The sequence below is a fragment of the Lithobates pipiens genome, unplaced genomic scaffold, assembly GCF_037356315.1.
Source record: "Lithobates pipiens isolate NorthernLeopardFrog02 unplaced genomic scaffold, aLitPip1_a1.2 Scaffold_16, whole genome shotgun sequence".
NCBI classification, from domain to species: domain Eukaryota; kingdom Metazoa; phylum Chordata; class Amphibia; order Anura; family Ranidae; genus Lithobates; species Lithobates pipiens.
This window is the reverse complement of record NW_027507748.1, coordinates 528,508,558-528,529,632: the sequence shown is the minus strand read 5'-3', so window position 1 is coordinate 528,529,632 and position 21,075 is coordinate 528,508,558. Positions and strand designations below refer to the sequence as shown.

General features: G+C 43.6%; 1 protein-coding gene across 3 annotated transcripts in view; it reads left to right on the top strand.

The window, feature by feature from the left end:
- VWA8 (von Willebrand factor A domain containing 8) overlaps positions 1-21,075 on the top strand; it is a 678,220-nt gene that overhangs the window by 295,186 nt on the left and 361,959 nt on the right. For all 3 annotated transcript variants that reach the window (XM_077483183.1, XM_077483182.1, XM_077483184.1), the window contains exon 21: positions 15,620-15,691. In XM_077483183.1, coding sequence (XP_077339309.1) covers positions 15,620-15,691 — 72 coding nt within the window. The remainder of the gene's footprint in view (positions 1-15,619; positions 15,692-21,075) is intronic.

Sequence of the window (21,075 nt, the reverse complement as noted above, 5' to 3'; positions counted from 1 at the left end):
GAGAAGGCTCACGGGAATGTGTGGGCTGTTATGGACCTCAAGGGTTTCAACAAGTTCTCTAGGGATGCAGAATTTCACGATAGTCTATCCAGTTTTTTTGCTTCATCGGGGGGGGGGGGGGGGGACTTCCTGATGTCTGTGGATATCAAGGATGCCTTCCTTCCCAGCAGATTTTGGAAATCACAATAAAGGATCACCACTTTCAGTTTATATGTGACCCCAGAGTGAGTGTTTCCAAGGTGTTGACTCTTAATCTGGCAAGGACTTGGATTATTCCCATTGTAAGGTACCTGGACAAGGGTAACTGGCTTCCATCGGAGCAATCGGCTCCAAAGGTGACCTCAAATGTTCAGCAGATAGTACAGGTCTGAGAAAGCTTTGATTGGGTGAACCTTTACATGTTGACCTTGGTTCTGCCACAACATCTGGAGTATTTAGAATTAGTCTTCAACATGGCACAAGCTAAGGTACTGCTCCCACAAGAGAAATGCTTGTTCTTTGTTTCCCAGGTGTAGTCCCTGAGATCATTGGAAAGTCCCTTGATTATGGTCTGTATGAGGTTGTGGGGGAAGATGATAGCAGCCTTCAATGTTGTCCCATGTTCCCCATTTTCATTCCAGGGCTTTACAATTCAATATCTGGTTGGTTTGTGACAAATATCTGGCGTCTTTAGATTTGCCATTGTATCTGTCTCCCAAGACCAGGTCATCCCAGGCTTGGCTGAATTTCACGCAGGTACTGAATGAGTGGAAGGTGTTCTGGAGAACCTCTGAAGTCAAGTAATTTGGTCAGAGGAGCAGAAGTTGCCAATCAACATTCTGGAGTTTCAAGCAATTTGGCTGACTCTCCTACTCTAGTTTGCCTTCAGGGTCTATGTCAGGATGCATTTGCACAATCCCAGGAGTGGTAGCTTGCGTCAACCATCAAAGAGGGACAAGAAGTTACATTGCTCAGCAAGACCTTATCTTGTTTGGACAGAACTTCACATTCTGGCTTTCTCCTCATTGCACATTCTTTGCATGGAAAATTGGCAGTTGGATTTTCTCAGCCATCAACATTTAAATCTAGGAGAATGGGCCCTTCGCATGGAGGAGTTTGCAAAGATGTGTTCAGGGTAGGGGCACTGGATCTAAATCTTTTTGCATCCAAATTCATCAACATACTCTCAGGCATCTGGGGTGGATGCCCTGGTGATTCCTTGAAATCCGTTTTCCTTGATCTGTGCTATCCTTCATTGCAGCTTTGTCCTTACTTGTTGCGCATAACAGTGGAGGACATTCAAATGATTCTGATTATACTTGTTTGATCAAAACGGAAGTGGTGTGTGCGAACATCATACATCTCTTTGCAGATGAGCTATGGGCTCTTCCATGTTGGCCATATTTGCTGGCCTAGGCTCCAATCTTCCATCCTGTTTTGATGGCATGGCTGTTGTATCCCTAGTAGGGATGGGCCGAACACCCCCCCTGTTCGGTTCGCACCAGAACCTGCGAACAAGACCTAAACTTCGTGTGAACTTTAGAACCCTATTAAAGTCTATGGGACTCGAACGTTCACAATCTAAAGTGCTCATTTTAAAGGGTAATATGCAAGTTACTGTCCTAAAAAGTGTTTGGGGACCTGGGTCCTGCCCCAGGGGACATGGATCAATGCAAAAAAAAAGTTTTAAAAACGGCCGTTTTTTCAGGAGCAGTGATTTTAATAATGATTAAAGTGAAACAATAAAAGTGTAATATTCCTTTAAATTTCGTAGCTAGGGGGTATCTATAGTATGCCTGTGAAGGGGCGCATGTTTCTGGTGCTTAGAACTGTCCCTGCACAAAGTGTCATTTGTGCAGGAAAAAAAGTATTTTAAAATCACTTGCGGCTAAATTGTCGGCTCCCGTAATACAGAGAACACTCAATGAGTGTTCTCTGTATTAGCCGACATTCATTCATTCATTGATAAAAAAAAAAAGCGTGGGGGTTCCCCTAAATTCAATTACCAGGCCCTTCAGGTCTGACATGGATATTAAGGGGAACCCCGTGTCAAATAAAAAAAAAATTGACGTGGGGGTCCCCCTAAAAATCCATACTAGACCCTTTATCCGAGCACGCAACCTGGCATGCCGCAGGAAAAGAGGGGGGGCCGAGAGAGCGGCCCCCCTCCCTCCTGAACCGTACCAGGCCACATACCCTCAACATTGGGAGGATGCTTTGGGGGTCTGTGACCCCTCAAAGCACCTTGTCCCCATGTTGATGAGGACAAGGGCCTCATCCTCGCAACCCTGGCCGGTGGTTGTGAGGGTCTGCGGGCGGGGGGCTTATCAGAATCTGGAAGCCCCCTTTAACAAGGGGACCCCCAGATCCCGCCCCCCCCCCCTGTTTGAAATGGTAAGGGGGTACAAAAGTACCCCTACCATTTCACAAAGAAAGTGTCAAAATGGTTAAATAAGACAAACACACTTTAAAAAAATTCCTTTAATAAAAATAAATTAAATAAAAAAAAGATTCCAGCGGTGCTAATCCACTCTTGCTATCCAGCGACGAATCTCCGGGGTCCAGCGATGGATGATCATATCCAGCGACGGGGGATCTCTCAGTCCAGCACTGTCCATACATCCTTCTTCTGTCTCCATTGCGGAGACACTGCAGAGATCCCAGCGCTGACGTTTCTTATATTAGGAGGGCGGGGCCACTCGTCACCTGACCCCGCCCCATCTGAAGCTGGTGAAGGGAGCCAGGGGTTCCCCAGTGACGTGTGGGTGACCCCGCCCCTCTGATGTAACGGAAACCTGCGTTACATCAGAGGGGGCGGGGTCACCCACACGTCACTGGGGAACCCCTGGCTTCCCTCTCCAGCGTCAGAGGGGGCGGGGTCAGGTGACGAGTGGCCCCGCCCTCCTAATATAAGAAACACCAGCGCTGGGATCTCCGCAGTGGAGACAGAAGAAGGATGTATGGACAGCGCTGGACTGAGAGATCCCCTGTCGCTGGATATGATCATCCATCGCTGGACCCCGGAGATCCATCGATGGATAGCAAGAGTGGATTAGCACCGCTGGAATCTTTTTTTTATTTTTTTTATTTTTAATAAAGGAATTTTTCAAAAGTGTGTTTGTCTTATTTAACCATTTTGACACTTTCTTTGTGAAATGGTAGGGGTACTTTTGTACCCCCTTACCATTTCAAACAGGGGGGGGTGGGATCTGGGGGTCCCTTTGTTAAAGGGGGCTTCCAGATTCTGATAAGCCCCCCGCCCGCAGACCCTCACAACCACCGGCCAGGGTTGTGAGGATGAGGCCCTTGTCATCAACATGGGGACAAGGTGCTTTGAGGGGTCACAGACCCCCAAAGCATCCTCCCAATGTTGAGGGTATGTGGCCTGGTACGGTTCAGGAGGGAGGGGGGACCGCTCTCTCGTCCCCCCTCTTTTCCTGCGGCCTGCCAGGTTGCGTGCTCGGATAAAGGGTCTGGTATGGATTTTTAGGGGGACCCCCACGTCAATTTTTTTTAAAATTTGATGCGGGGTTCCCCTTAATATCCATGTCAGACCTGAATGGCCTGGTAATTGAATTTAGGGGAACCCCCACGCTTTTTTTTTTTTTTTTTTAATCAATGAATGAATGAATTGTCGGCTAATACAAAGAACACTCATTGAGTGTTCTCTGTATTACGGGGAGCCGACAATTTAGCCGCAAGTGATTTTAAAAGACTTTTTTTCCTGCACAAATGACACTTTGTGCAGGGACAGTTCTAAGCTCCAGAAACATGCGCCCCTTCACAGGCATACTATAGATACCCCCTAGCTACGAAATTTAAAGGAATATTACACTTTTATTGTTTCACTTTAATCATTATTAAAATCACTGCTCCTGAAAAAACGGCTGTTTTTAAAACTTTTTTTTGCATTGATCCATGTCCCCTGGGGCAGGACCCAGGTCCCCAAACACTTTTTAGGACAGTAAACTGCATATTACCCTTTAAAATGAGCACTTTAGATTTCTCCCATAGACTTGTATAGGGTGTTTTCTGGCTTTTCGAATTTGCTGCGAACAGCCCAAATTGTTCACTGTTCGCTGAACAGGCGAACAGGCAATGTTCGAGTCGAACATGAGTTCGACTCGAACTCGAAGCTCATCCCTAATCCCTAGTCATGAGCCCTAGGGGTGTTTCTTACTGTTTTCCTTGCCCTACTCAAGGAAAGAAAGACCTCCAGCAAAGTGTACCATCTTATATTGAAGATGTATTTTGCCTAGTGTGAGGTTCATAAATTTCATCCGCGAAAGTATGTTGATATACATCTTGAATTTTCTCCAATCTGGTGTAGAGATCTCTGCTTTAAGTACCATCAAGGGGAAGATCTTGCCTTGGCCATTCTGTTTCAGAGACCTATAGTGTCTCACTCCCTGGTAAAAGCCTTCCTACAGGATGTCATGCAAATTGTTCTATTTGTGCAGCCTTTTTTTTTGTCTCTGTGGGATCCTAATTTGGTTCTGTCTGTTTTGCAGATTTCTCAGTTTCAGCCTCTCCCTTGTTGCTTCTTATGCACAACGGTGTTTTTTGGGTCTACAGGGTCTTGGAGCTGGCTGCTCTTTCATGCAAAGAGTCATTCCTGGCTTTTCAGTAGGATAAGGTGGTGTTGCGCGCTTGGTCTTTTTTCCTAGGATGGTTTATTCATTCCATCTGAATCAGGGCATTTTGCTGCCATCTTTTTGTCTTAAGTATCATAAGGCGAGTGAACTTTCCTCTTTGGTTGTTCAATTTTATCTGAAGTCTACAGCTTAATTTCAGTAGTCTCAGCCCCCATTTGTTCTTCCTGAGGGTTCTCACAATAGTCAGGCTGTTTCTCAGTCCACCATTTCTTATTGGGCTTAGGAATTAAATCTATTAACACCTCTCACCTAGACAGGGAAAGTATTTTATTCTGTAATATGGCTTGGTATACGATTTTCAGTCAAGGAACAAGGTATTCTCGATGGGCCAAGTACCATTCTATGGGCATGCCACCCAAGCCAGGGGTTTTATGTTTGGCAAACTAAGTAAGGGTTTTGGCAATCTCCTCCACAGTAATCAGGCTGTCTAAGCCCCTGTACACACGGTCGGAGATTTCGACAACCAAATCCGTCGGATTTTGTCTGTCGGATCTTGTCCGAAACTTGCATACACACGGTCGGACAAAGTTGTCGAAAAATCAGATCTTTCAGAACGTGATGACGTAATTTCATTACGATGGGACTACATTCAGGTTAGTAGCCAATAGCTTTGATGTAGGAATTTGATCTGAGCATGCGTGGCACTTGGTCCGATGAAAATTCTCTACACATGATCGGAGTATGTCCGATCGGACCAGTTTGTCGGGAAATATTTCCAACAAGTTGGAAAATTGGGTCCGACGGAATCAGTCCGATGCATACCACACACAGTTGGATTATCCGACAACACGGTCCGATAGGACACATTCCGACAGATTCTCCAACCATGTGTGCAAGGGTTAAGAATTGTTACCTGATGATAAAAAAGGGAGCTGAATATCACTGAGATAGTCCCCAAGAGCTTCAGAGTCGTATGCCGCTCGGGATGTATACAAATCTGTGTAGAATTGTAAAAAAGCATTCAAAATACAGTGGGGACAGAAAGTATTCAGACCCCCTTAAATTTTTCCCTCTTTGTTATATTGCAGCCATTTGCTAAAATCACTTGCGTTAATTTTTTTCCTCATTAATGTACACACAGCTCCCTATATTGACAGAAAAACACAGAATTGTTGACATTTTTGCAGATTTATTAAAAAAGAAAAGCTGAAATATTGCATTGGTCCCTAAGTATTCAGACCCTTTGCTCAGTATTTAGTAGAGGCAAACTTTTGATCTAATACAGCCATGAGTCTTTTTGGGAAAGATGCAACAAGTTTTTCACACCTGGATTTGGGGATCCTCTGACATTCTTCCTTGCAGATCCTCTCCAGGTCTGTCAGGTTGGATGGTAAACGTTGGTGGACAGCCATTTTTAGTTCTCTCCAGAGATGCTCATTTGGGTTTAAGTCAGGGCTCTGGCTGGGCCATTCAAGAACAGTCACGGAGTTGTTGTGAAGCCACTTAGTTATTTTAGCTGTGTAGGGTCATTGTCTTGTTGGAAGGTAAACCTTTGGCCCAGTCTGAGGTCCTGAGCACTCAGGAGAAGGTTTTCATTCAGGATATCCCTGTACTTGGCCGCATTGATCTTTCCCTCGATTGCAACCAGTCGTCCTGTCCCTGCAGCTGAAAAACACCCCCACAGCATGATGCTGCCACCACCATGCTTCACTGTTGGGACTGTATTGGACAGGTGATGAGCAGTGCCTGGTTTTCTCCACACATACCGCTTAGAATTAAGGCCAAAAAGTTCTATGTTGGTCTTATCAGACCAGAGAATCTTATTTCTCACCATCTTGGAGTCCTTCAGGTGTTTTATTAAATTGCTTTTTTTTTTAGCAAACACCATGCAGGCTTTCATGTGTCTTGCACTGAGGAGAAGCTTCTTTTTGGGCCACTCTGCTATAAAGCCCTGACTGTTGGAGGGCTGCAGTGATGGTTGACTTTCTACAACTTTCTCCCATCTCCCGACTGCATCTCTGGAGCTCAGCCACAGTGATCTTTGGGTTTTTCTTTACCTCTCTCACCAAGGCTCTTCTCCCCTGATAGCTCAGTTTGGCTGGACAGCCAGCTCTAGGAAGGGTTCTGGTCATCCAGAACGTCTTCCATTTAAGAATTATGGAGGTTTTTCTTTTAGGAACCTTAAGTGCATAAGACATTTTTTTTGTAACCTTGGCCAGATCTGTGCCTTGCCACAATTCAGATCTGAGCTCTTTAGGCAGTTCCTTTGACCTCATGATTTTCATTTGCTCTGACGTGCACTGTGAGCTGTAAGGTCTTGTTTAGACAGGTGTGTGGCTTTCCTAACCAAGTCCAATCAGTATAATCAAACACAGCTGGATTCAAATGAAGGTGCCGAACCATCTCAAGGTTGATCAGGAGAAATGGACAGCACATGAGTTAAATATGAGTGTCACAGCAAAGGGTCTGAATACTTTGGACCATGTGATATTTCAGTTTTTCTTTTTTAATAAATCTGCAAAAAAAATCAACAATTCTGTGTTTTCTGTCAATATGGGGTGCTGTGTGTACATTGAGGAAAAAAATGAACTTAAATTATTTTAGCAAATAGCTGCAATATAACAGAGTGAAAAATTCAAGGGGGTCTGAATACTTTCCGTCCCCATTGTACTCTCTGTAGAGGTGTGAAGATTACCTGTACTATCCAAGATCCTAGGGATGGTAAAGGGCTAATGTATACGTTTTTCTATAAAGGCTAGTAAACAACTGTTTTTGTCACCCGAGTCAAAATGGTTTTGGGCTTGTGGGTTGTGTTAATCAAGGCAATATTGTAGGACCTTTGAGCATCCTACCATAAAAGGTAATTCTATTAAGAAGGGTCAGATACATATTGATGCTCCCGATCATCCACTGTTTGTGATAACTCAGATAAGGTGGAGTTGTTAGCTTTCTTAAGATCACCCCCACTTGACATGTAAGAGCCCCTCATAAGGGCCTTAAAGGCATCCCATTGGAGGCCTGTGGAACCCCCAGGATCTGTCTCCTGCCAATAAGTTCTCATGGCATCCTGACATTTGTACAACACTATGGGATCTGCTAGCCAGAAAGGGCTTATCCTCCAGGCAAGAAAGCCAGGTGTATGGGTCAAGCGGAGGCATAACTCCAAAGGGGCATGTTCAGACAGTGCCCTAGGGAGATAACGCTCTTCCAAAACCTGGTGCAGACAGGCCTGTGTGGTAAAAATGTCTAAACGTGAAAAAGTACCATGAGAGTGTGAATGACAGGAGTAGACTTTATTGGGATATTTTCACCTCCACATATCAAAAAACCTGTGGTCATCCCCCGTCAAAAGTAGAATGAGTGCGGGAACCTCCTAATCTGTAACCCTGTAACCTCTCGCAGGAAAATCTGGTAGAACGCGCAAAATTGAAGCAACCTAACAAATAACATACCCGAATAAGGCAGTAATCACCATAAACATCATCAAATAATAACAACGCATAGCAAAATCACAAGCAGGCACCCCTGAAATGATTATATCTGTGACGCAGCAAGCTTAATTATAGACAAAAGGAGTAATGAGTGCTGTTAAAGGAACAGTAACATGCTCTTGAGGCAGTTACCACGCCAGACTATCAAGCCAAGCACAGGCATCCTCAGGAGAAGTGAAGAAGTTTGCTCTTTCTTTGTAGACAACCTAGAGCCTGGCTAGATAAAACATGCTATATGGCAAGTTGTTATCCCGCAGCCTCCTCTTCACTGCAGTATAGCTGGCATGTTGCATTTTAATGGCAACAGAAAAGTCTGGGATAATAGAAATATGATTTCCATTAAATGACACTTCCTCCAGAGTGTGTGCCGCACGTAGAACCCGATCTCGATTCTTGAAGTGTCGTAGCTTAATGAGCATGGATCTAGTGAGGGGCACCAGAAGGTAATGGACGTAATAGAACTCTGTGGGCCCGTTCATGGCAAAAAGAGAGGATAAAGTGTTCAGCAGCATGGTAGTTTTGAGCCTGATCCAAATTAGACTGCTGCAAAGAGTGGACATCTGTTTGTAAAGGAGCAGTGGCATCTTTCATGTCACTAATTTATTGTTTTGCAGTAGACACTCCAGTAGGCCAGTAGGCCTTTTTTAATTTTAATTTTTAAAAAGGACAGGCCCACTTTGACCGGTTTCAATTTGAGCGGTAAGGGTAGACTGACATGTTTGAATAGCTGTCATCATATGCTGTAGGGTTAATTCTTCCTCCTGTGGTGAAGCAGAGGCATAAGGAGAGGTTGTAAGAGACTCTGCAGCACACATGCAGGTGTCATCATTTGTATGGCACCCTTCCTTTCCCCATGCCATCGCCTGATGGGTGTGCAATACATCAGCTTCCTCTGTGGGGCTATTCTTAGGGGAGGAAGGGGAATGCTCTGCAAAATGCTCTGATAGTAGAGGGAGGCTTGAGCTTTACACTGTCTGTTGTTTTTTATTTGGATTGAGAGAGGGCTGCAGCACTTACCCCATTTTTCTTGGTTTGTCTCTCTGTGGGAGATGGCATGGACCCACTGGCCCTCGCCATCTTTGCTGTTGCCAGAGAGGGTCCAAGGAGAAAGATCCCCTGAGGATTTTGTCGCTCCCTGCCTGCCTCTAACCATCCTGAAAGAAGCAGGGGGCTGTCAGCAAGCTAAAGAGGTGTTCTGTGTGCGGATTCCGGGCTTGCTATGACTGGAAGAGATCGGTGCTGCTGGAGCTATTCACTCAGAGCTCGTCACATACCTGTGGCTGGCCATGCCCACCCCCCCTAAACTATTTCTAGGTGGTTTTGTCAGCTTATTTCTCAAGCCTGTGATATAGAGGGCAAGGTTTCTCCATTCCCATTCAAGGCCCATTTTAGGGGTGTCAGTGCTTTCTGGGTGGTTTAGCTACCAGCTTCTTCTGTTCAAGTGCATAAAGCTGCCATCTTCTCTTTACACATTTAAGCTATACCAGGTTAATGTTTACTCCACTGCAGATGCCAGTTTTGGGCAAAAGCTCTTGCAAGCAGAGGTAAACCCTATTTATAGTGGGGTTTCCAACTAATGAGCATTTTGCCATTGTTGCTGTGTTTTCCTCTCCTCATGTGCTTTGTGACATGCCAAGTTGTCATGAATATGAAGAGCCCTGTGTCCTTTGAAGTATGATTAAGAATGTGTGATTTTTTTGGTGGTTTTCTAAAAACCTTTTCTTGGAGTACATCACAGGATACAGGGATCCCTCCCCTCTTGTCTGTGTTTTCTATGCATGCAACAAAACTAAGCCCTTGTACACATGGTCGGACATTCCGACGGAAAATGTCCAATCGGACCGTGTTGTCTGATAATCCGACCATGTGTGGGCTCCATCGGACTTTTTCCATCGGAATGTCCGACCAACAAAGTTTGAGAGCTGATTATAAAATTTTCTGACAACATGAGTTTGTAGAGAATTCCGATCAGACAAAGTGCCACGCATGCTCAGATCAAATTACGAGACCAAAGCTATTGGCTACTAGCCTCTACGTCGTCCCGTCGTAACAAACAAACGTCATCACGTTCCGAACGTTCGGATTTTCTGACAAATTTGACCGACCGTGTGTATGCAACACCAGTTTCCGATGGATTTTGTGGTCGGAATGTCCGACCGTGTGTACAAGGGCTAAGACTTAGCAGGGCTGGAAGGTGGTGTGCCTGGGCAGGAAAATTCTACTACATTTGTGTCCATTCACCTGAAGGAGGCAGCATAGCCAAGAGGTCATGAATATGAACTAGAGCTGCAACTAACGATTAGTTTGTCTGTCGACTAATCTATCGATTATTTTTTCAATTAGTCATCGACTAGACGATTATTTATTTTGCATTAATCTAGTGTTTTGGTTTTTTTGATTAGCTAACTAGTACATACATATATATATTATAAGTATGTACTTATATTCTTTTAGCTTACCTTTTTTTATGTACTTATTTTTTGCAAAGTTGAGATAAAAGAATATATATATATATATATATATATTATATATATATATATATATATATATAATATATTTCTTTTATCTTAGCTTTTTATTTTCTATTCAGAAGTTCATGAATGTTTTTCATTTATTTTTATAATGCTTTCTTTTTTAAGGGGGAGGGTGTGTGGGGACAGTGTTTTTTTGTTTTTTATTATGTTTTACAATTTATTTTATTTTTTTGTTATTTGTTGCAATTTTTTATCAGCCCTGTTGGGGGGGCTATGGTGAGATATCAGGGGTCTTAACAGACCTCTGACATCTCCCATTTGAGACAGGGAAAGGGACTGGGGACAAAGATTCCCCAGTCCCTTTCTCTGCAGCCTCTGCTGCACTGATAATGAATGGAGAGAAGATAGCGGCTTCTCTCACAGGAGGTTACAATGTTTCAGTTATGTGAATGGACAGAGTCAGTGGTCACTGACTCTGTCCATTCTGAAAACGAAGGAGCCCGGTTTACCGGCTTCTTCTTTTGCTCTCCATCCTGAGATACCGAGGGGGGGCCGGCAGCACGGAGGGGGACACAGAGAAGAGAGAGGGGGACAGATGCACGGAGGGGGAGAAGAGAGGTGGGCGGCAGCACGGAGTGGGACAGATGCACGGAGGGGGAGAAGAGAGGGGGTGGCGGCACGGAGGAGAGCGGGAGACATGGAGCAGTGTGACACATCGAGGCCCTGCACGCACGTCAACGTATTTTTGTACTCGACGTAATTGATTACGTCGACTCGTCGTGGCAGCTCTAATATGAACTGTTTACATATAAAACAACAATCTTATTTTCACCTATATTTTCACCTTGTGACCTTGCCAGCACTACATTTCCTGTCTTAGGGTAGCGTCACTCTGTGGAAGAGCAACCAAGCCATCTTTGTTACAGCAGCATTGTCCGTCCATGACAAGGGTAGTGTTAGATGGACCTAACAAAGTAAAGCCGAACTCCATATAACACTTTTCAAGCAGTCACAGAAAGTTTTTTTTCCTTTTGGGATAAAGGTTTATATAACTGAATAAAAGCTAGCAATTGTAATCACCCCTGCCAGTGTTATATGGATTGACTCAACCCTTTAACTGTCACTGTTGCTGGACCACTTGGCTTGTTAAAGTGGTTGTAAACCTCTGACATGAAAATTGAATAAAACACATCTGACTATAATGTGTGCTAACCTGAATCCCAAGTACTAAATCTGTCTCCCCTCTCTAATATCTGCATCAATCATATCTAATAGATTAGGCCACCACTTCAGCCTTCCAGGAGACAGCCCCCCTCCAGCACACAAAAGGTGGCTCATACTCTCAGCTCAGTGTTTCTGTGAGCATGTGGCTCATCCATTCAGCTATCAGATTTCACAGAGCTGTGTTCTCTAACTCTATAATGTGTGCCATGTCAGATCCCTGCCACCTACTTTCTGCTGCTGCGATATGCTGTGTGAAATGTGTGTTTTGGAAGACTGTAGAGGAGAGGCAGCAGATAAACAGGTACAACTTATGTAGGGGGATTTGTTTCATCTCTACGTATCACTCAAAGCTAGTTACTTCGCTGGGTATATGTAACAGTTTACAACCACTTTAAGGATGGTGAAAAATAATAGACTTACTGGCCAGATCACAAGGTGAATGGAAAGAAAGAAAAAGCATAGAAAAAGAAAACAAATGCAGCCACCACATTTAAGGATTGGTAAGCGACAAATACAGTATATAATAGTTTTGCTTTAAGTATACACATTCTCCTTTTGTTGTTGCACATTATTTCATGAATTTAACATGACTACTTTGAATTGTTAAAGTTAAAAAAATACATTTACATAATATTTGTTCATATCAAAAAGCATTAAGCTTTAAGGTTTAGAAATGTCCCATGACATGCAATCATGCGAATTCTCCAATGGCAAAAATTGAGGTTTTTTGTTTGGTACCGGTATTAACTTGTTGATTGTGGTGAGTGATGTTAAATCACTTCTACATTGGGTAGCCAAGTCTCATCAGAAGTGATGAGTACTATTTTTTTAAGGACTTTAGTTGACCTACTTCCACATGACCTGTTTCTTATTCCTCTACTGAAAGCATCACTTGGCTTGAGAAAAAGCTGAGGGGGTGGAGGGATACATACATAACCACTGCATTCTGTGCATCAGTCACATAGAGATTCATTTTCCAATATGTATGCAAGCAGCTAAGCCTACTAATTTGTTTATCTGAGCGTGATATTGTCCTCAAGGTAATACAGCATACAGCAACAAGAGGGAAGTGGGTCAGCTCACATTTTGGCGGCATCTTGCTACTTGTAATTAGTGACACTTTTTTTTTTTTTTCTCAGCAGTATAGGGAATAAAATGCATTACACTTCACTTACAACTAGGGCTTTTAGGCCAGATTTAGTGAGCATTTTGCATTGGAGACATTCTAATATGGATATTGCTTTTAGGAGATCTGTCAATATAGGAATCCCTATGGATTTTAATTTTGCACATGTGATGTCCATCACACAGCTTCTTTAAAGGGATTGTAAAGGTATTTTTTTTTTATTTAAAAAAAAAATAACAAACATGTTATACTTACCTCCACTGTGCAGCTCGTTTTGCACAGAGTGGCCCGAACCTGCTCTTCTGGGGTCCCTCAGCGGCTGTCTCTGCTTCCTCTTGCAGGTACTTCTCACATTCATGCAAGCTCCCTCGCATGGTAAGAAGTACTTGCGGGTGCGCTCCCGTGATACAGCCGCCGGCTATAGCCCCTCGCTGTATCACATGGCCCCACCTCCGGCGCGCCGCGTCATTGGATGCGATTGACAGCAGCGCTAGCCAATGGCTGCGCTGCTGTCAATCCATCCACTCCAGCCAATCAATGGCCAGGCTGAGTGGCGAAGAGGACGTCAGGGGCGAGCGCGGGACTTTCGAGGGGTCAAGTAAGTAAAACGGGGGGGCTGGGGGCGCCGGCACTGTGAGGTGTTTTTTCACCTTAATGCATTAAGGTGAAAAAACATTTACCTTTACCACCCCTTTACTTTTAAGTAAATTACAACTAATATGTGTTTAATACATTAGTAGAACAACCAGAGCACACCTTGTTGTGAGGCTCTGCCCAGTGCTGCAAGTCTTTCCAGCTAAAATGTTGCCACCTGGCCTTCTAGTGTATATGCATGCCATAGCTTTATTAATTTCTTTGGGTAAGCCATACTCAAGGCACCCTTTAAAGTTACAGCAAAGTACAGCTAAAAGTACACTAAAAGTATTTTTGCTGGAAAGGTTGTGCAGTACCGGGCAGGGCCTAACAGAGAAGGTCACTAGATCTAAGAGAAAGGTAAATATTTGAGTTGGTGAGTTTCACTTAGGTGGTTGGAGGGGAAATGGATTAAACGACAATTGTACTAATAGTTAATTTGCCCTTTACCACACACAGAACTCTAAACTTTACCTGTACATTATTACTTTGACATTAAATTCTAGCTGCCATAACCCCGGTATATTTTTTTTTCAGTCATGCGGACGGCTTTCAGATAAAAGCGGTCCCAGCGGTGGGAGAGGTGCCCCCCCTCCCACCACTTCCTGATCGATTCCGAGCTTACTGAAGCCACCGATAAATGTAAAACTCTGATCTGATGCGGCCGATGGTTAGGCAGAAAGCTGAGTGAGGGCAAGATAGCCCCCACTCAACTCTATGCCCTTGGAGGGCCGGAGTCATCTTTGACATCACTTCTGGTCCTCAGGCAGATTGACAGGATTTTTTTTTTTCTTCTTAAAGCAGTTGTATAGTGTTTTTTTATTTTACTTTTACCTACGGGTAAGCCTATAATAAGGCTTACCTGTAGTTAAAAAAATAAATCTCCTAAACCAGTATGGTTTAGGAGATATTTCCCTCGAAATGAGCCGCTGACTGCAGCGGCGCATGCGCACAGGGGATTTTCGGCTGAAAGCCCGGAAGACAGCAGACCTTGCCGGAAAGAAATCTCCCGCGCGCATGTGGGGGAGTGACGATATCGCTGCTCCGGCCACTCACAGCGCCGGAGCCGCGATACCCGGAAGACACGCCGAGGGAACATGTCAGGTCTCTCTGCGTGGATCGTCTGAGATATCAGGGCATCGTTCTAAGGTAAGTATTTCATAATGAGCTAGTATGTGGTGCATACTAGCTCATTGTGCCTTTTCCCTTGCAGGTCTGAAGAAAAAAAAATTCAGCGGGTTTACTACCGCTTTAAAATCAAAATTACTTTATTTATTATTTATTTTTATTTTTTTGCTTTTAAAGGTAAATGAGAGATCTGGGGTCTTTTTGACCCCAGATCTCTCAATAAAGAGAACCTGTCATACTTATGTCTATGACAAGGGATGTTTACATCCCTTGTAATAGGAATAAAAGTGGTCAAAAAAAAAATCAAAGGGACAGTGTAGAAATAAAAAGAAAAAAAATAAGGAAAAAAAAAATATTTAAAGCACCCTATCTTTCCAAGTTTACACATAGAGCAAAATGCAGATGTAAGTTGCACTGGCATATGTAAACGGTGTTCAAACCACATATGTGAGGTATTGCTGTGATCGTTCGAGGGAGAGCAATAATTATAGTGCAAGAACTCCTCCTTTAAAACATTGCCTATGAAGATTTTTAAGTACTGTAATTTGTCACTATTCCACGAAAAATCGGCTCGCTTGAGAACATCGTTGGATCCCTGGACCAGTAAGTGTCCTTTTATTAAAAGTCAGCACCTACAGTATTTGTAGCTACTGACGCTTCTTTTTTTGGGGAAGACTGGAGCTCTTCTTTAAGAAGTCAGTGGTGTATACCTTTGTGTGAAGGTGCCTGCTTTTCACACTAAGGTTAGTTTTTTTTTTATCAGTAGTATATGTCATAGAAAAACAGAGGTAGAAAGTGCAAATTGCAGTAATTTGTGCTTCTTGAATAGTTAAAACAGTGAACAGGTGTACATTACTGTTTGTCCATATTGTGATATGCTACATCATTAATTCTCTTTAAATGTCTTCTACTGTAAAGAGTATTTTTCTAGGCTGCCTACTTTAAATCTGTTATAATTTGTTCTTGCAGCACATGAGAGTTATGGAGGACATGCTAAAAGATTTCCTGCTTGGTGAACATTTATTGCTGGTTGGAAATCAGGTGAGTGTGCTTGTGATATTTACAAACGTATTCACTGGTTCAAGCATTTCCCAGTAAGTTTACAGACCTGTGTGTAACAAGAGATGTTAAGAAGTGTCTATTATTCTCTCTAGGACCCCCAAATGTACTTTGACCCTTGCTTCATTCTTGCATGTTCAGATTGATTCAGATTATCTTGTTACTTGCTAGATATTGCCCTCTTTACCTGAGGTTTTAAAAATCAGCATGTATAATTATTTCACCCGTACACTTGGTAAACTGTGTTAATAATCTTCTCCAGGTGAAAGTGTAGGCTAAACGGGGCTTGCAATTCAATAACATGGATTCTTGGCTTGCTATAACTAACATGAGCGTGCCCATTTATTGAAATATGAAATAAAAAAAACAGCCTTATGCCACGTACACACGATCAAACAATCCGGTGGAAAAGTCCAGCAAAAGTCCCATTGTGATGTTACAGTCCCAGAGGATGCTGGGACTGTGACATCATAATGGGCGGGGACATCATCCGGCGATGTCCCTAAATAAGTCACCGCACGCCGCGTTCCTGCCATTGTGAGCGGAGGATGCGACGAGGCAACATCTGAAGAGAAGAAAAGAAGAGAACAGAAGAACAGAAGACAGCGGCGACAGAAGACCGGGCCACCTCCTGTAAATGAACTAGAAGAAGGCCCGGCAAGAAGAACTGAAGAGGGGGACAGGACCCCCGAAGTCAGAAGAAGAGGGCGGCGGCGAAGAAGAAAGCCGGGCTTCTCTGCTAGCAAAAGAGCTAGCAGAAGATAGCGGAGGAGTCCGGCGAGAAGACCCACGAAGACTGAAGACCCCCGGAGCTGTGCAATAAACTATTTTAACCCTTGTGTGTTGTGTTATTTTTAACTTTTTTTTTTTTTACAGGTGAATGGGTAGGGGTACATTGTACCCCATACTCATTCACATAGGGTGGGGGGCCGGTATCCGGGGGCCCCCTTATTAAAGGGGGCTCACGGATTCCGATAAGCCCCCTGCCCGCAGACCCCGACAGCCAACGGCCAGGGTTGTCGGGAAGAGGCCCTTGTCCTCATCAATATGGGGACAAGGTGCTTTTGGGGTGGGGGGGCACCCCCCCATGTTGAGGGCACGCGGCCTGGCATGGCTCAGGAGGGGGGGGGGGCGCTCGCTCGTCCCCACCCTCTTTCCTGGCCGGCCGGGTAGCGTGCTTGGACAAGGCTCTGATGTGGACCTAAAGGGGGACCCCCACGCCAATTTTTTGTCATAGGGGTTCCCCTTTAAGTCCATACCAGGTGACGGGGCCAGCAACGCCTCCTTCGCTGGCCCCGGCTACCTGGAGACGCGCTCAAAATGAGCGGACTTTCCTCCGCGTGTGTGGGTGATTCCGTTCATTTCAAAAGTACGGCTGATAGTCCGGCGGACTTAGTACGCCGTATTAGTCCGCTGAAAAAGTGCCGTGTGTGGGCAAGTAGCTCGTTCGGAAAGTCCAGCGGGAAGTCCGTCAGACTAAGTCCGCCGGATAGTTGGCTACGTGTGTACGCGGCATTATTTTACTTGTACATCATACTTCGAAGGTGGAAGCTGGAAGGTGCTTGTTTTAAAATCTAACATGATATATTTTAATCCCTGTTGGGCTTTTTTTTTTTTAAAGTGTTTGAATGAACTATCTCTATTACCAACAGCAATCAGAGTCATCCATTTGTGTCTATTCTATAAAAGAGTTGGTTACAGTGGTAACAATTTTTTTTTCAGTTATCCTCTTTAATACACAAGACTTGTAACTTCTGTTAGTGCCTTTCAGATGACAAGGTATATTGCTTCCCTACTTGTTGATCTGGTAAACAGTTGGAAGATCCTGTGCAAAGTATTAAGTAATGCATGTTGTTATTTCAAACCTTTGCCACAAAGCGGCAGCGTTGCAGCTAAAAATTTGATTTTAGCGATGTCACTGCATTCTTTGCTATAATATAGGGAATTAAAATAACACTGAATGACACTTTAACCACTTGACCACTGGGCACTTAAACACCCTTAATAACCAGACCAATTTTCAGCTTTCGGTGCTCTCACATTTTGAATGACAATTACTCAGTCATGCAACATTGGATCTATATGAAATTTTTGTCCTTTTTTTCACACAAATGGAGCTTTCTTTTGGTGGTATTTAATCACAGCTCTGTTTTTTATTTTTTGTGCTATAAAAGAAAAAATACAGAAAATTCGGTAAAAAAATGAATTTTTCTTTGTTTCTGTTATAAAATTTAGCAGATTAGTAATTTTTTCTTCATAAATTTTGGCCAAAATTTATACTACTACATATCTTTGGTAAAAATAAGTACAAATTGTTGGATATTTTTTGGTCTTTGTGAAAGTTATAGAGTCCACAAGCTATGGTGCCAATATCTGAAAATTGATCACACCTGAAGTACTGACGGCCTATTTCAATTCTTGAGACCCTAACATGCCAGAAAAGTACAAATACCCCCCAAATGACCCCTTTTTGGAAAGAAGACATTCCAAGGTATTTAGTAAGTGGCATAATGAGTTTTTTGAACACAATTCTTTGCAAAAATCAAGATTTTTTTTTTACTTTTTTTCACAAAATTGTCATATCAGTTTATTTCTCACACAGCATATGCATACAACAAATTACACCCCAAAACACATTCTGCTATTACTCCCGAGTACGGCGATACCACATGTGTGAGACTTTTACACAGTGTGGCCACATACAGAGGCCCAACATGCAGGGAGCACCATCAGGCGTTCTGGAGCACCCAGGACAATTCTGACATTTCTCTCCTACATGTAAAAATCATCATTTATTTACTAGAAAATTACATAGAATCCCAAAACATTATATATGTTTTTTTAGCAAAGGCCCTGGAGAATACAATGGTGGTCGTTGCAACTTTTTATCTCGCACGGTATTTGCGCAGCAATTTTTCGAATGCTTTTTTTTTTTTTAAAAAAAACAGTTTTGTGCTTAAAAAAAAAAAACACAGTAAAGTTAGCCTAATTTTTGCACAATGTGAAAGATGAAGTTACACCGAGTAAATAGATACCTAACATGTCACTCTTCAAAATTGCACAGGCTCGTGGAATGGCGCCAAACGTCGCTATTTAAAAATCCCCATAGGCGACGATTTTTTTTTTTTTTTTACTGGTTATATGTTTTGAGTTACAGAGGAGGTCTAGGGCTAGAATTATTGCTCTCGCTCCAACGTTCGCAGCGATACCTCACATGTGGGGTTTGAACACCGTTTTCATATGTGGGCGGGACTTACGTATGCGTTCGCTTCTGCATGCGAGCACATGGGGATAGGGGGCGCTTTAAAAAATAAAATAAAAAATGTTATTGTTCATTTTACTTTATTTATTTATTTTAGTTTGACATTTTTTTCCCCAAAAACAATTTTTTTATCACTTTTATTCCTATTACAAGGAATGTAAACATCCCTTGTAATAGGAATATGGCATGACAGGTCCTCTTTACAGTGAGATATGGGGTCAATAAGACCCCGCATCTCACCTCTAAGCTGGGAAGCCTGAAAAAAATAAAATAAATAAATAAAAAAAAGATTCTGGATTTGATCATATTGGCGAGTCGGTAGAAGCACCGGAGGGCGGCGGGAGGGGGGGGGGGGGTGTCTATGGCTGGGTATTGCAGGGTATCACCGACTATGGCTGGGTATCTCAGAATATGGCGTTGCAGAACATAGCAGGATATTGGAGGGTGTTGCAGAGCATTGCAGAGTGTTGCAGGGTATTGGCGGGTGTTGCAGAGCATTGCAGAGTGTTGCAGGGTATTGGTGGGTGTTGCAGAGCATTGCAGAGTGTTGCAGGGTATTGGCGGGTGTTGCAGAGCATTGCAGGGTATTGGCGGGTGTTGCAGGGTATTGCAGAGTGTTGCAGAGTGTTGAAGAGTGTTGCAGAGTATTGCAGAGTATTGCAGAGTATTGCAGAGTATTGCAGAGTATTGCAGGGTATTGCAGGGTATTGCAGGGTGTTGCAGGGTATTGCAGGGTGTTGCAGGGTATTGCAGGGTATTGCAGGGTATTGCAGAGTATTGCAGGATATTGCAGAGTATTGCAGGATATTGCAGAGTATTGCAGGATATTGCAGAGTATTGCAGGATATTGCAGGATATTGCACAGTAATGCACAGTAATGCACAGTAATGGCAGGGTATTGCAGAGTAATGCACAGTAATGACAGGGAATTGAGGGGTTCATTTTCGGTGAGCAGCGATGTGGGCACTGCAGATGCAGCCCACATCGCTGCTGACACCGATCTCTTCCCCCTCCGCTCTTCCGATCGGTACAGAGAGGGGGAGGGAGGAACCCGCGTCATAACATGACGCCGGTTTGTTTACAAGTGATCACTCCGTCATTTGACGGAGCGATCACGTGGTAAACGGCCGCTATGAGCTGCCATTTACCGTGATGCGTGATGCAGGACCCGGCGGTCACGGATGCTCTCGAGTGCGCGCCCCAGGGGGCGCACGAGAGCGGAATTCTGGGAGGACGTCATATGACGGCCTCCCAGAGTTAAGAAACCGCCCTGTAGCCGTCATTCGGCTATAGGGCCGTTGTTAAGTGGTTAAGCAGAGTTAAAATCACTTATATTAGGTGTTAGCATTACTTCAAAATACATTTGTTACAGATGCAGCGCTCCTTAAAACCCCAGTTGATTCTTGCAGCTTACTGTATGTCCATCTGCCGTAACAGACAGATTGATGTGCCTGTGAACAAATGCTTACCATACACAAACCCAAATGAGTCCTCCACTCTAGTATCTCATGTAAGCTTTTGCAAGCAATGCCTTTTCATCTTATATTTAGTTTTCACAAAGTGACGGAATATGTTAGCGTCATAAGAATAAGCTGTCAGTTTACCTGCCTAGGACTTTTGTTTTTAACCCTGGTTTTTGTGCCCAGAAAATCATGCTGCTCCATCTCCAGCTCATCAGTTTCCAGGCACAGTAGATCTACTGCTCAGTGGTTCCCTGGCTCAGTAGTACCCCCGGTTTAGCAGATCCCCGCTCAGTATTTACCCCCTTCCTCCGCTCAGTAGAACTACCCAGCCAGTAGTGCATTATCACCCCTCCTTCCCTGCTCAATAGTAAATACCTCCCTTCCCCCGCACTCAAAAGTACATTCCACCCCCCAGCTCAGTAGTACATCCCTCTTTCAGTAGTAGCACCCCGTTACCCACAAGGTGGTAACAGTCCCATACAAATAGTGTGTAATGAAGTTCTATATTAAAGTTTTATTTTCTTTACTATTTACAAAACATTATTAGATTCTGTTATTATTAGATTAAGTTCTGTAAAGTTATTGTCATATATATTATCATATGACGGCCTCCCGTTTAAACAGGGAATGCGCGCGATCGT